This window comes from Nipponia nippon, unplaced genomic scaffold (assembly GCF_047370975.1).
Source record: "Nipponia nippon isolate SJK-2023a ecotype South Korea unplaced genomic scaffold, ASM4737097v1 scaffold_13, whole genome shotgun sequence".
Taxonomy (NCBI): Eukaryota; Metazoa; Chordata; class Aves; order Pelecaniformes; family Threskiornithidae; genus Nipponia; species Nipponia nippon.
The window spans coordinates 9,994,507-10,009,977 of record NW_028262324.1 but is presented as its reverse complement, the minus strand read 5'-3'; the positions used below and the strand labels follow the sequence as shown (position 1 = coordinate 10,009,977).

Genomic DNA, 15,471 nt, shown 5'->3' with positions numbered 1-15,471 from the left:
ATAACCTGTTACCTCTGCCTGCCTCATCTTTTTCTGTTATGTCTGTCTTGGCCATCTTGTACTCTGCTGCAGAAGCCCCATACATCAGTGTTTTTTCTCTGGACTTTTGCAGTATTTCCCCTGTCCCACATGCCTGTTGAGCATGCCAGCCAGCCAGCTCTTTTTGGGGAAGGATTTGCATGAATTCACTCATTGCCCTTGGGCCTGCTGGGGGAGGTGGGAGTGTGGCACAGCTGCTGTGGGTGTGCAGCCACCTAACTCCTGGGGACTCGCTGGTGTAAGTGATGACTGATTTTTTTCCCCATCAGAGCGACAGTGTTGATCTCTCACTGTTCAAGCCAGATCACGTCTGATGCACCAGTAGGGAAGTGCTGCTGTGTCCCACAGCCTGGCAGGGCCTGGCACTAACTGTTCTCTTTGGTTTTACTCGTAGGGCTCTGCAAAGGCAGAGGGGGTGTTGAGCCTCTGGGAGACCTGATGTGATGGCTGTAGCTGGCAGTGATCAGTTGTGTGATGAGGGCAGTTGCCTGGTTTGCTCCACCATGCCTGAACCTCTAGCAAGTAAGAATGGTAAGTCCTTAAAGTAACTAACTGTTGATCACTGTCTTTCTGCAAGGGAGTTTCTTCCAAAAGTCTTTGTCCCTGGAGATTTGACTGGCATGTAAATTTGAGCATTAGCCTAAATATTGTAGAGGTAAAAGCACAGGTTTTCCTCATGCAGAAGGATTGCAACAAGGTCCTTTGTGCCTTGTGTTGCTCCTGTTCCAGCATGTCCGAAGTAGCAGGTGTGGCTAGTGAAAAGGAACCAGCAGGGCAAGGAATCTGCGAGCTGCACCAGTGCAGGCTGAGCTGGAGCAGCATGGTGGTGTACAGCTCTGTCCTGTTTGTTTCCCTGATGCATTGTGTCCAGAGAGCTCATTTTAAGGACATCCTGCATGGAGTCTTGTGGATGATCTGCTCAGAGCAGCTGCCCCAGTAAGGGACAAGAACCATCCTGGCTGAAGTGTCGCTTTGGAAGAGAGGTGCTGTTGAGTCTTTTCTGCCCTGCCCCTTGCTGGCCAACTTAACGGAGTGTGAGGGGTTTGCAGGTGTTCAGTGGTGGCTGTAGGGGCCGCTTGCTCTGCCATTAGTTGACTCACTCCCTGCGGATCTGCCTGGGGGAGGTGGGAGTGTGGCACAGCTGCTGTGGGTGTGCAGCCACCTAACTCCTGGGGACTCGCTGGTGTAAGTGATGACTGATTTTTTTTCCCCATCAGAGCGACAGTGTTGATCTCTCACTGTTCAAGCCAGATCACGTCTGATGCACCAGCAGGGAAGTGCTGCTGTGTCCCACACCCTGGCAGGGCCTGGCACTAACTGTTCTCTTTGGTTTTACTCGTAGGGCGCTGCAGAGGCAGAGGGGGTGTTGAGCCTCTGGGAGACCTGATGTGATGGCTGTAGCTGGCAGTGATCAGTTGTGTGATGAGGGCAGTTGCCTGGTTTGCTCCACCATATGTGCCCCTCTGGCAGGGGAGAATGGTAAGTCTTTCATTCACCTATATCCACCTGATATAAATAAAAAAAGGGGAAAAACACCTTTCTGCAAGGGGGTTGCTTCTGCAATGCTTTGACAGGTTAGTGTCCCTGGCGATCTGACGGATGTGTAGATTTGAGCATTGCAGCAGGGGCCCTTTTAAGTGTTGGACCTGAGTATCAACACCTGTTGAAATACTCAGTTTCCTTTTACCATCTTTCCTGCAGGGATTAATACCTTGTCAGTTGTTACAGACATGAAGATTTTTCAAATGTAATTGATTGCCTTTTAATATTCAGGTGAAGAGCATCTGTCATGATGACTTCAGACTCTTCCCCCACCAGCTTGGCAATGCTGATGCAAACTTCTGTTTTAGCCAGGTTGACTGAGTCCACAGATGCAAGATGCTTCAGTTCCTCACACAGTTGTATATTGAGGCTGCATGCCCTTGCACCTCTGTTGCAGGGAAACTACATGCATGCTGCATGCTTTGAGGGCAGGCAGCACTGGAGGGTGCTGTCTGCATGTATCATAGTAACATCGGTTGTATAACACTGATATGGGTAAAAGACTTGAGGATCAAAAGTGAAAGAATTCTTGGTTTTGAAAGATCTCAAGTAAATGGCAGAGAGCTCTGGCAGGTTTCAATTTAACCCTAATGGCATAAGCATAGCTTTTTTGTGTTGCTCTATTTAAGCAGTGTTAAAATGAGGTGCTTCTTAGAGTCAGGGACCTTTTTTTCTTGATCTTTTTTCTTTTTTTTCTCCCCTCTCTGAATGGGAGGTTCCCAATGCCTTGGAGAAGTGTGGATGAAAGTCAGCTTCCAGCAATGTGTCTGTTTGCAACAGAGTGATTGCTTTTGGTGTTTGTTTTCTTCCTTTGTTTTTTTTATAGAAGATCACCAATGTGACATCTTCTGAAAACTTGGCTGTCTGAGTAGGATTTCATAATGCTCTAGAAAATGTGCTTAACAGAACTTTACTTCATTGGATAAACAGCTAATGTCACTGGCTTCATTCAGTTACAGCCTTGTGTTGCTGTTCAGGCGCAGCTATTGTATCTCCAAGGAGGCTGAAGTCTCCTTGGTAGCCTGTATCCATGAAGAGCATAAATGTAACCTTTTTATGTGGCACTCTTGAATTCAAAAGGAGTATGAGTGGTCTCTGTCAGATGGTGAAGCTGGTAGAGCTGGCCAAGTATGTTACACTGGCACTCTGTGCTCAGTCAGCTCCCCCAGGCTTTTATCAAGTAGTACTCTAAAAGCTCCCACAATGCAGTTTTAAGAGTGTGTCCTATTTGAAGTGCCTGGCAGTGAAAAAGTTTTTGCTGTTTGCTTAGCAACCCTTGCTGTCTAATAGTTTTTTTGGGGGGGATTTGAAAGCTATATTTTTTTTTTTGTTTGTGGTAGAGTGGACTGACAATGTTGGCTGTTTTCTTGACAGGTTGAGATTTGTCAGAAGTTGTCCTGGGACCTGCTGTGATTTCAGTGTACTAGCAGAAAGCTGTCTTCTGCTAATGATGTCCCTCTCCATGCTGCTGCCTGTGATCCCTTGTCCAAGCTACAGCATTCACATCACCCTGCGACAGCTCTGCTCTTTTCTCAGAGCTAGCAGGAGTGATAAATTGGTGTCCTGCCAACTTACAGACAGAGGGTGTTATTTCTCTTTCCCTTGGTATGAGGCATTTAAATGTAATGGATTCTGGAACTTGCTGCATTTAATGTAATTGGATGCTTTTGTCTGCAAGGGCTGCCTTCACCACCTGACAGCTAATGTCATCCTACCACAATCATTAAAAGTAAGGAAGCGTTTCCTTAGAGAGCAATTGTCAAGTATGGGAGGATGGCCTTCTGTGTAAGGAGGGGGGATTCAACTCTTGGCTCTCCCCTGTCATCCAGGAAGCTTATAATGTATCACTGGCAGCCTGTAAAGTGGGGAAGGGGCATCTTGGATGCTGCAGCGCATTTCTGTACTGTTTAGAGCCTATTTTTAATAAAATCTGAGTACTGGATGAATTCAGCTAGTGATTGAAATCTCTTTACATGCCTTTAACAGACAATTTCTGGATCTCCTAATTGTTTTGGGGAGTTGGATGGCAGCAGGGCTTCTGTGTAGTGATTGCTTACATTGAGCTGCCTGCTAAAAGAGGCATGATCTCATAGTAGTACAGCTGCACATACCCTGAAGTAAGCGTGCTTAGCTGAGACTTGGGGCTGCTGCTGAGCTGCAGGAAGCAGCACTAGGGCATGGTTCTCTGTACCTGGGTGGTAAAGGTCGACAACAGGTCTGTGCTGCAGCAAGGGGAGAGGTGTAGTCTGCACTTTGCCTCTGCTGGAACAAGGGCTCTTCCTCAGCTTCTCCCTTAGCTCCTGTGTGGGGAGCAGCTGGTGTAGAACATAATTCAGCGGGGATTTTAGCTGGCCTGGTGAAAGGTGTAGATTAGCCTGTTCCCAGGTAAGTCACTGTGGCTCTGCGAATTCTTCCATACATGAGTCCTACAGAAAAGTGGCAGCAGTCTGGGAAGGAAGGGAAGCTGATGTCAGCTTCTGTGAGGAGCTGGACATTTCCCTTGTGCAATGTGTTAAGCTAGCAGGAATGACTGTGCTGCTGGCTAGAGAGACTTGGTGACAGATGTTCAGTCAGATCCTGCAGCCTTCCCCTGGATGCTGTTTGGCAAACTTCCAGCTTTGCAGAGCAGGGTAATTAAATATGGATTGTACATATGTGCTAGAGTAGGGAGCCACTAAACCAGAGGAAGCTAAAGGCTTTCCTAATACCAGAGAAAGGTAGTCAAGAGCCCTAGGATGTATTGCTTCCTGTACCTCTGACTTTCATATCCCAGATCAATTGTAGCCATCTGGCTTCACAGGGGTGAAAAATCTGTGTCAGTGCACCTGTGCTATGCAATGTCTGCACACTTGTAGAGGGGTTGAATGGTGGCGAGTGTTCTGCATGGAGGGGGAAGCCATCTTCCATCTGATGTGCCCATTAGCCTGGCAGTCAGGAGTGGTGTCTGCATGATGCACAGTCGAATGGGCCTTGGCAGATGTCTTATGCAGGTCCTGGTCTGGTAGCATTTGTACCCCCCACTGGCAATGCAAATGAAGTCAATAAGCCCTTCGGATCAAGCTGATGTGAAGAACTGGGATATATATTAACCTGCAGTGTCTCAGCAGGTGCAGATTCAAACCTCGGGCCTAATGATGGAAGTAGCTTTTGCCAACATGCTCATGTTGGGAAGTAGTGTAGCAGCAGGTATGTGTGTTAGGGATGGGGTTAAAACCCGATCCCCCTGCAGCCTCATTGGGTTCCCGAGGAGCAGGGCCACCTGGCAGCTGTTGAAGGTTCCTGTGTTGCTGGTTCTGGGCCTGCAGAAGCCTGTGACTGATGGGTTATACATGCTAAATACCAACCGAGGGGCTGCTTCCTGAAAGCAGCTGGGCGCACGTGTGCAGCGGCTGCAGTGAGCTGGCTAGCCCAACGGTGACGATTCAGCTTGAAGTAGCTGAAGGGCAAAAGTGAGGTATGGGTAACAGGCTGAGGAAATGTTTAAGGAATGATTTCCTGCAGCATTTGAAGTATTGCTGTGTTATTTTTACTGCCTGACAGCAACGCCTAATTAATACTCTAATGAATTGGAAGTTATTTACAGCAACTACAAGGTTAGAGGGTATTTCTGCTACTTAAAAGCATAAATAACAGTTTTGGTGGTTATGGGAGAGGGTTTAGTATCTGAGCTGATAGTGGCCTTTGGCATGCATGTTTAGTAGGAAACGGCAATGATGGAAAATCAGCCATTAATCAGCATTTAAAGTAGTCTTCCATTAAACTGGGTAGAGATTTTTCTCATTCAATTAATGTAAGCAGCATAATATCTTGAAACAACATTGATGAAGGATCGTAACTGCTGCTGATACCATTACTTTCATTATCTAATGAGCATACCTACCAGCAAGCATACTTCAGGGAGTAGAGTGTGCTGGTTGTCCAGTGTGAACTGTGAGGACAGATGTAGCTGGAACATGTTTTATCTCTCCAAGAAAAGTTGCTCAGGTCAGGATTCAAGCACTGCTGCTATTGCATATATGCATATGGATGGAAGACAAAACTGTGTGAAGGTAACTGATCCACTGCAGGCAACCCATGAATGCTCTCTAGTCTGGGTGCAGGGGCTAGTGAGATGGAGGAACTGAACTGCATAGGATGAACTGAGTCTGGAGATCTCCTCTGACCTGGCAGCTGTAGGGGGTGCTGTGTGCATGCGTTGCCCAAAGCTTAGTAAGCGCCGGGGCGGGAGGGGGGGGTTTCTGCACCAACCTCCATCTGTTTGAGTTGTTCTGTGCGTATATAGTCAGGATGCTTTCACCTTGTCACTATAGCAGTGTGCTGTAATAAACCTCTGGAGCAGTGGTCCTTAGCTTATCTGTAAGAACAAGTGTGACAAAGTGGAGACAAATCCTAAAAGTAACATCTGAACTTGTCAGAGGCTTTTATTTAGAGGAGGAGGTCTTCTGTGCTGATAGGCTTTTGCTTCAAAGCTTTCATCTGCTGGGGTTTCTGATATGCCTACAAACAGCTGGGCACCTTAGGTGTGGCTTCATTTTACATCTACCTCTATGATGTTTTTTCTGGAACTAGTTTGGGTCTAGAGAGCATCCCCCGGCACTCCTTCCACACCTTTGCTCCAAATCCCCTTGCACCGGCTCAAAAATATGAGCATGGCTGCCTTTACCAAAAGTCTGTCTGGACAGAGTTTCAGGAAAATGAGGATAGATGGTAGGCACAGCTGGTAAATACAGGCTGCAGGTCATTTTCTTTAGTACCATAGTGTCTTTTTTTTCTGTTATATGGGATATCCTACCTTCTGCTGCTTTTCCAAACAGCCTCGGTAATGGAGAACTGGCAGAACTTGGCTGTGGCCAGCTATGGGCTCTCAGCAATCTGGTATGCTATGAGCTCAGGTAATTTTCCTGTGTGTAACCATAAGCTATTCAAAAACTTGAGCTGCAATGGACTTCTAGTACAACTGTGTTACAGCCAAATAATGAAGTAGGCCTCCTGGTTAATAGAGAAACCATCAAACAAACTTTATTTATACCAAGCATGGAGGTAAGATCACCCCATTTGAAAATCTTCTAATATAGCCCTTTGATAAAAGTTTGGGGGGGGGGGGAATTTAACACTGAATTTAAAGCAATTTGCAGCTCTCTTCCTCAGAGCTGTCCTTGGCATTTGTTGCCCCATCGCTTGCCTGACTTCTGCAGGCACTGGTCAACTCCTCAGTGTGTCTGCTGGGTGTCGTGAATGAGGAGATGAAGGCCAGGAGGTATGATTTGGACAAAGGCTGACTTACAGCTTTTCCGCCGCACGGAGAGCTCCCTACTAGCTCTCGGAGGCCGGCACAGGGTAATCACAGCATGTCCAGAGCTTGTATTCTGCTGCTGTGAAGTGGCTGAACAGGGCAGTGGGGATGAACACAGAATTGTCAGTCCCATCGATTCTAGCAGGAGCAGACAATGCTGTATGTACTTCTGTAACTTTCTAAAACTGAAATCTGGAGTCACTCGCTAGGCTGGTATGTTTAAGCAAATGTTTACTTTTCTCAAACAGCTCTGTTTCTTGGTGCCATGAGCATTTGAGAGGAAAATAGCACAGATTATTTCTCTGTCTGATGTTGCTTTTAATAGACATGTTTTCATACACAGTGAGAGGTTTAACATTCATATTCCCAAAGACCTAGGCATCTTTTTGTCTGCATGGTAATTATTATATTCTTTATCAACCCGTCTGTTAAGCGGCTGTGTTAGCTTATGGGGTAGCACAGTCCATTTACTCATTGCTGCTTCTACTCTTTGCATTATTTCCTCTGCCTCCCTTTCTGCTCAGTGATAGATGAAGTTATCTGACACATCAGCTATGTTGACAGGCTAGATGTTGTCATGGACAGCAATGAAGCAAAATGGTTTTGTGATTGCTCTAGGAAGATCCAGATTTCGGGACACTCAGACTGCCCCACAGGCAGTAAGGGGAAGACTTTCTTTGAAGCAGAGGGTTTCTTTCTCCTACAGCATCCAGTGTTTTTTAAAAAAGATGTTCTGCAGCTGCAGACTTCTGTTCCTCTTCCACCCTTTTTGCCAGATCCCTTGCAGTGGTGGGGTGAAGCCAAGTGTCACATCTCTGTTTTGGTGCTGTGGGAGCTGCTGGTTTGTGTTCTAGCACCTAGGGTTCCCAGGCACTTTCCCATCCAAGCGTTGGGCACAGGGTGCAGATATGGCTGAGGCCCTTTGACACTGCACTGGCTGTCTTCTGGCAGCCTTCATCTTGCAGAAAACTGCAGTTCATGTCCTTCTTCGCCCTGCTGTGACTTTTTCTTGCTCAGACCCCCTGGCTGATAGTCAGGTTCAGCTCCCTGTGTAGCAGGAAGACTGCTGCTCTCAACAGGGTGAATGGAGAGGGGACAGTGAGAGCTCTGGCTTTCCGCTGAGGTTCCTAGCACAAACCACCAAAATCTCCCCTTTGCCTCGTGATACCTACCAGAGACTGTTGTTAGAGCCTTCTAGATTGTTCCACAGTAAATTAAACTCTGGAGAAAAGTGCTGGAGATGGTTCTCTTTACCTTTATAGAAACAGATACTCTGGGGTCTGAAGAAATTCTCTTCGCCTGTTTCTCTGCTCAGTGCCGACATGAGGCTAGCAAGGACTGCATGTAGCCCCTGCCACAGGCCTTCTACTGACTGAAATGGGCTCAAGTCTTTTATTATGTGGATGGGAAACACTTGGCAGCTTGCGGGTAGTACCAGTTGTCTTAGTGATGGGTAAAAATATTCTTCGTGCTAGACCATATTCATAGTGTAAATCAAAGCAATTCCATTATATTCCCTGAGATTGATTTGGGTTCATGGAAACAGGTTCAGGACCATTTCTGTCCGTATTACCTGAGAATCTGCTCGATTTCTTTAGTGTTATATTTAGAAAAATGTCCACTGGATAGTCTGCACTTCACTGTGCCTGTCGCTCTGTTCAGTTCTGAATGCTGTGGCTGGGTCACCTTGAAGTCTTCCCTCTAGTGCTGAGAATAAGCTTGACTTCCTTAGTTTTTTCTCAAAGCAAATACTAAAGCCAGGGGCTGTCCTCATTTCTCTACTTCTCACAGACTCCCTTGGGTTCATGTAACCTTCCTCAGCGAGGATGTCCAGGGCCAGAGAGATTTTGGGAGATGTGGGCCGAGCATTGACTGCGTGAAGAGGCAAGGCATGTTTTCCATCTCTGTCAGGGTGGCAGGTGTCCCTCCGGCGGGCTGAGGAGGCTCAGCTGGTGCATGGGGGTGGTAGGTAAGCAGATGCAGCCCCACAGGGTGCTGCTTGCCCAGATGGATTCCCTGAAGCCCGTTCCTGAAAGCTGCTCTCTGAAGGTGGGCTGCTATGTCAGCACCTGGGGCTGGCCCGGAGTAGCACACACACGCTTTCCACTCCGCACATGCTTGTGTTTCCCGCTGTGGGTGGCCCCAATGTCTTCAGCAGTCTACTGCTTCTGGTTCAGGGCTGCTCTTTAATTGAAAGGGTGAGGCTTGTGCTTTTGATCCTCCCACAGAAACTGGAATGCTTGCACATCGGTCCAGGACAGAGCCTGGCCTGTAGGCAGCAGCTAACTTCTGGATACCATTTCTCAGAGAGAAGGAATATTAAGCTCTACCTCTGCCCTTGTTTAGCAGCTTGGAGTATGTGTACTTCTTGTGCTGCACAACTGCAGCAGTTGTAGACATTGCCTTACCTCCATCAATTTTCCCAAATCCAGCTGGAGAATTTAATGGCCTGGTGATGAAGAAAAACAGTTGCCATCTCATGCAAATGGTTGCAAACCACCTGCAGGCTCAGGAGAGTGTTGCTGCAATTGTTACATGTTACACTGGCTTAGTCTCCCTTCATTTTTGCAAGAATTTTGTCTACCAGGAAGAGATAAAAACTTATTTTTTCCATGAGATAAAGCACTCGTGGGGGACGGTCTGTCTTTAGAGTGAATCCATTTTTCAGTAGATGTGGATCAGGCCCTTGACACTAGCAGTTCAAAGCAGACTTTTCCTTTGAGTATTCACTGTCACTTTTTTACAGTAGGAGATTTATCGGCGCAATTTTCTTGGAAATCTACAGAGGAGGATTGGAAGTGTCTGAGAAATTTTGTTAGTCAGCAATTTATGTGGCTGTGGAAGTGCCTTAGTGTGGCTTGGGAAAACGGCCTGGAGGAAAAAGTGGTTTCCAAAGGTGCTAACGGCAATGTGCATCTCCTGTTGGTTCCTAGCTACCTAAACCTGTACATTGGACACATGCTTCACAACATCTGCTGTTGTATCATGAGGGTGACACATATTTTGTGCTGCTGGTTGTGATTTCCCTCTGTAAACCCTCTCTGGCACCGTGACACATGCACATACTCCCTGCCAGTCTTTCCTCTGATCCTGGATGATATGCTGAGTACCAAAGTGGTGGTGAAGTCTTTGTGAGTGAGGTTGCTGGCTGTAAAGGCAAGTAGCAACATCAGTGGGGGTGAGAAGGGATGCTGATGAGGTCTCATGCCTCAGAATGAGTTACAGTGACCTGGTGAATGAATTTGCATGCAAACCTGGCTTTTTTTCCTAGCAGAGCTGACCGGGTAGACCTGCTGTTACGTAGCCCTTTGGCAAGTGGAAGGCTTGGTGAGGAGGGGTCAACTTCTGAGTCATCTTGTTAGTTTATATAGCAGATACAAATCTGCTCCTTGCTGTTCTTTTCCTGACTTTTTTGTTCCCTGCTCTGGAAAAAAAGTACTCGCAGGAATAGAGCAGAGCAGGGGGGGAAGCACAGATGGATTTCCTTAGTGACAGAAATCAGAACCAGGGCTGCGTGTGACTGCCAGACTTGTAGCGCAAACGCTGGGTGCAGAGTTCACCGTGCCACATGGACTGGGCATGACGGGCGCAAAGGATGTCACAGCCTGGTGCCTGAGAGATGTGATGCAGCCTTTTCCTTCCAAGTGGCAAGGCGGTGCCTCTCCTAGTCTGTGTTGCAGGCCTCTGGAAGTTGCATTGGTGCATTCTCCCTTCCCCCCCCCCCCTTTTTTTTTTATAAGCGAAGATGGAAAGTCAGTCTCCCATGAGCTGTCTTCTCCCTGTTTGAATTGTGACAGGGAATCTGACAAAGGCACCTATCCATGGATAAGCCTAATAATGATTTTTCCCCTCACACTGAAAAAGAAAACTCACCCATATCCAGCTGTAGTCAGAAATTCCCGCTGTCTGATGACTGGAGTCTGTCTATCCATCACAGCGTTGTCGTTCCCCCAACTGTGGCTCAGGAACTGGGAGAAGGGAGATACAAAGCTGCATGGGAGGTTTGCAAAGCTAACAAAAGACAGGAGCGCTCAGGCCTTCAGGAATGCATCACTGGGTTCAGCCACGGGTGACGGGCTTGTTGGTGAGTTGTGGTTTCCTGTAGGTTTGCCTGATCCTTACGCCTGTATAGGATCCCTGAGAGATGGTGGGGTTAGCCCTGTAGAGAGAATTGTAGCGATGGAAGTGTTAGGAGGATCTCACAGGGTTTCTTAGTCTTCGTTTCCCTCATACTGGGAGTAAAGACCTCAGGAGCTGGAACAGCATGAAACACCCCCATGTCCTATGAGATCTGTATGTGTGTGCATGGTGCTCTGGCTCTTGGCTTCTGGAGCTGTAACTCATCCGAGTAGCTCTCAAAGTTCGTTGCGAGGTGGGGCATGTTGTCTAAAGCAGATGAGTTGGCTGTGTAACTTTTCTTGTAGAAGGAAAAATTGGTTTTGGCCCCTTTGGACCATGTTGAAAAGGACTATGTACAAAGGGACTGTGTAGTCCTGGTAAGAGATGTCACTTGGGTCAGCTCCTGTGTTTTTATGCTGTCGTGGTCCAGATTTGTGCTGGTACAATGGTGAGCAAGAGCCTAAATGGAAACTGTGTAAGAGGGGATCTCTCCAGGAAGCTCACAGCAGCTGTGTAAACCTCTGGATTAGAGGAGGGCTAAAAAAAAAATTTTCTTTATTACAATAGTGAATCTGGCCCCTTAGCAATAGCCTTATAATCTGAATGTCATCTTATTGAGAGACCTGTTATTATCAGAGCACTGAGCATGTGGAGGTGGAAGGATCTCATGGGGTGAACTTCTTTTGCTTTCTGTTTGCCTTCAAAGTGATGGTTAAATAAACAGCAGTTACACAATTTTCCCATAGCTGAGCTTTTTCTACCTAAGTCAAGGCAGTGGTTGTAGGTAGGGGGTTGGCTTCGTGCTGAATGTTGATAACACGTTTTACTGGGCAAATATAATTCCTGGGGGGTTTCCTGTGGTGGCCTCTTCTGTCTGAGCTTAGTTCACTGAGGGTACAAATAAGCTGTAGCTCTGTCTGATCTTTCACATCTCATGCTTTCAGTTCTTTTAATTTTTTGGTGTTCAAGGCAGTGAGTCCATTGGAAAAGGGAATGTGTAGTTTGGATGTGAGTCCTATAACTGATATACAAGGCAAGAAGCAAAACTGAGCTTCAGACAACTGTCTAGCGGACTGACCATGTAGGCCAAATATTCCCTGCTGAAAGATGTCACCTATTGTACATCTAACATGCATTGTCAGTCTATTTGCTGTTGCATGGACAACCAAGTTATTTAACACAAACATACACAGGGAGACTCGTAATAGCTCAAGTGAATTAGGTATTTTGATTGTCCATGTATTTCTGCATGAACAGAGAGCACATAGCGCACAAGTGAAAGACCTACAGGAGAGGGCATGTGTAAGGGTGATTTTGAGGTTGACCATGAAGCAGTTGAAGCCCGTTGTGTGCCTGTGTGTGTCTAGGTGTCTGTGATTGACCTGCTTGTTGAAAGTGTAACTTCTAATTTGATGGGGATCTGAGATACAGATAGGGAAACAAAAGAAGCAATTCATTTCCAAAAATGTATTCCAGATTCATTGATTGGAATGTCAGCGAAGGAACTCCGAATGCCAGTAGAAGATGTTGCACTGACATCCAAGGAGACTAAGGCTTCATCAGGCTCTCTGTCACAAGGGTACATGGAGGTGGAAGGAGCCATGCAGTTGTTATGAACTGAGGTGAAGTCACCGATTCAGTTCATCAGGGCTGGCAGAAACTCAGATTTTTTTTTATTTGCCATAAATATGGATTCCTCTGTGTCTTGGCCACAGCCGTTAAAATCGCCATGCCCAGCCCCTTCAGCAAGGGGATGGCATGTGAGCAATGGATGGGGCCAAGCATCGGAAAAGCCTTTGTGGGTTGTTTTTTCATCCACCTCCCTTTCCAAAGCACTGAATATCACTGTGGGTTCAAGACATGATTATCAACCTGATAATAATTTTTAAAATCTGAATTTTACACATGGAAGTTTCCTTATGACTTAGATTTGTGATGCTTGTGAGCTGCTTTTGTGGGTCCCTTTCCTTTGGCAATGTTGAATACTATTAAGCATTATTTTCATTATTGGCAGAGATACAAAAGGAATATTCAGTGATACTGTTAAGGTGATTTGGGCTAATAATGCCGATTTCTTGGACTCATTAGGAATGTTATTAAAAGTCTCTTCAGAATGTCATTATTTAAAGTCTGGTGACCTCTTCTGTCATCCAGATGTCTACTCCTGACTGTTTTCTTTAAGGCTGTGAGTCAGACAGTGTTGATAGCAATGCTATGCTGCAGGTGGAACAGAAATATACAGCACTTCTATTAATTTTTAAAGTGACTTGGGAGGGTCACGTAGGTCCATGGAAATACAGTTTTGGGAAAAGAAACCAAAAAAGCTCTTAACTTGTTTCTCTATGATGTGTTAGGATAAAATCCTGGTCCAGCTACTAAACAACAGCTGTGAGGTCTGTAGGCAGCTCTGGTCATTCAGCAAAATGCATTCCTTTACCATCCAAGGCACAATTAATCTAACTCGTCGAAAATTGCTAGTGATCTCCACACTGTAGAAAATACGTAGGGACTCCTGGCCCACATCCTGCAGGCAACAGACTAAAGGGCAGATCCTACCAGGAGACCCAGAGAGTTGGACTTGGTAGTTTGCCTGTGTGAACTTGTTGTGAGATCCCAGGGCAAAAACAGTTCAGAAAAACAGAACGAGAAGTTGCAGTTAACCCATTCTCCCCAAATCTTAGCATCCTCTGCTTGTATCACTGCTAAAACTTCCACGGTGGCTAATTGTGATTTTCATCAACAAAAGAATGCATCTTCTGATACGAGAATAACAGGAAACTCCTGTTTTCATGCAATTATCCTTACTGATAAGAAATAAAGTCTTCTGAACATGCTGTCTAGAAACATCTCCATCTGCTGAATTGTTTTAGATCAAACTTTTTCTATCCCATATCTTTCCACAAGCCACTAGCGGGTCTTTAATATGCTACTTCCTACAGTTACTGTAAGAAAAATATCGCAAGTTTCTTAGCAATGAAAACTAAATTCCGTTGGAAATACCTTGGTGGAGTTTTACAGCTTGTTCATATAAAACACACTTTAATAGCAAAGGGAAAAAAAATGTTTTCCTCACACACTTAATTTCTTTATCTTGTTGTTTACAAGATTTTTCTGTGTGTTGTAATTTAGGGCATCATTTTTCATGGATCTGAGTAGGAGCCTGGGTATTGAAAAGAGGAATGTGCTTCGAGGAGGTAAATTAAGTTTCTCCCAGAGCTCTGTAATTCAAACCTGAATATAGCTGAAATAGTGTTGAAATACTAAAAAAGCTAATTTCTAGAGGAGAGGAAAAAAAAATCAGTGCACCTTATTCCAAGTGAAATAAAGCAAAATCTTTTTCTCTTTGCATTTACTACATTGCAAAGTGCGGAGCGCCCTGTGCCTCGGTGGCTTGGTTTTGCCCAAGGAACATGAACGCTTGACCGGTCAATGCCTTCCCGTGCCTGTGACAGCTTCTGCTCTCATTTAAGAAAATAAATGTGAGCATTTCTGTCACGTAAATTGTACCAATTGAATAAAACTGTTAAATAGGTGAGGTAGTGTTACAGGTTCTGTTTATTTTCATCCCTGCTATTACTGCATGCTGCTTCCTAGTTGCACTCGGCGATGCTGGTCACAAAAAGGACCCTCTGTGCTGAGAGCTGACTTCTGTGAGTTTGGGTCAATGCTTTGGTTTTTAGCTCTATTTTGCATCGTATTTCTGTGCTGCCTCTGAATGTTCTGTGAAGTGTTTAGCTATCATCTGCAGAGACTGAATTTGTGCAGATGGGTGGCCTTGAATCTCTTGTGGAAATATATTCATTGTAGATAAGGCCTCTGGTTTCATCACCTAAGTGGTACCCTATTGCAAATAAACATCTGCTTCTTTGTAGATTAGCTGTAACTTTATTCATTTACAAGGGTCAATTTACTACCTTTTTTCTGTTAAAACAAGGGGGAATGGGTACATTTCAAGAGGCAATGTGGCTCCAAAGCTGAGGAGGGGCCCTGAAACTAGGACTCATTTGTTCTGCGTCCAGTCCTACAACTGCTTGGTCAAGTGAAAAGACCCAGTGATGATGGGGAACTGCTGACACAGACGAGGCCTATTTGGTAGGTAGGACCCAGCAGGACCAGGCTTTGCTTACAACACTGAAAGAGTAATTTCCATGCCACTTGGTAGGCAGATCGCACCAGATGTGTCTGACTCATTGCATCCATGAGATGTAATGCACTCGGATTATCTCTGGCAGGCAGTGGCATGGATCAGACCGGGAGTCTTTGCCTTTGTGGACTCCAGGAACTCTGCACAGCAGAGATTAAACTGGGGTCTGTTCTCTGACCTCTTTGGCTTCTTGGCAATTTGACATGTATAAAACAAAGTCAGTGTGACTGTGTGATAGAGGAGGCACCTGGACTGCAGAGACCCAGGCACTGTAATCAGAAATCAGTTGTTTTTTCCATTAATGTAGTTACCAGCGTCAGCTAAAAGCTTGGCT

General features: G+C 45.8%; 1 protein-coding gene and 2 non-coding genes across 4 annotated transcripts in view; all 3 read left to right on the top strand.

The window, feature by feature from the left end:
• The window catches only part of LOC104013109 (somatomedin-B and thrombospondin type-1 domain-containing protein-like), a 38,008-nt gene that overhangs the window by 1,311 nt on the left and 21,226 nt on the right, over positions 1-15,471 (top strand). For both annotated transcript variants that reach the window (XM_087750281.1, XM_087750282.1), the window contains exons 3-4: positions 434-570; positions 1,382-1,518. In XM_087750281.1, coding sequence (XP_087606407.1) covers positions 1,431-1,518 — 88 coding nt within the window. In that variant the 5' untranslated portion in view covers positions 434-570; positions 1,382-1,430. The remainder of the gene's footprint in view (positions 1-433; positions 571-1,381; positions 1,519-15,471) is intronic.
• LOC148056536 (small nucleolar SNORD12/SNORD106) lies at positions 272-362 on the top strand. Its single transcript, XR_015703117.1, has one exon. It is a non-coding gene; the product is annotated as a small nucleolar SNORD12/SNORD106 (small nucleolar RNA).
• LOC148056535 (small nucleolar SNORD12/SNORD106) lies at positions 1,219-1,310 on the top strand. Its single transcript, XR_015703116.1, has one exon. It is a non-coding gene; the product is annotated as a small nucleolar SNORD12/SNORD106 (small nucleolar RNA).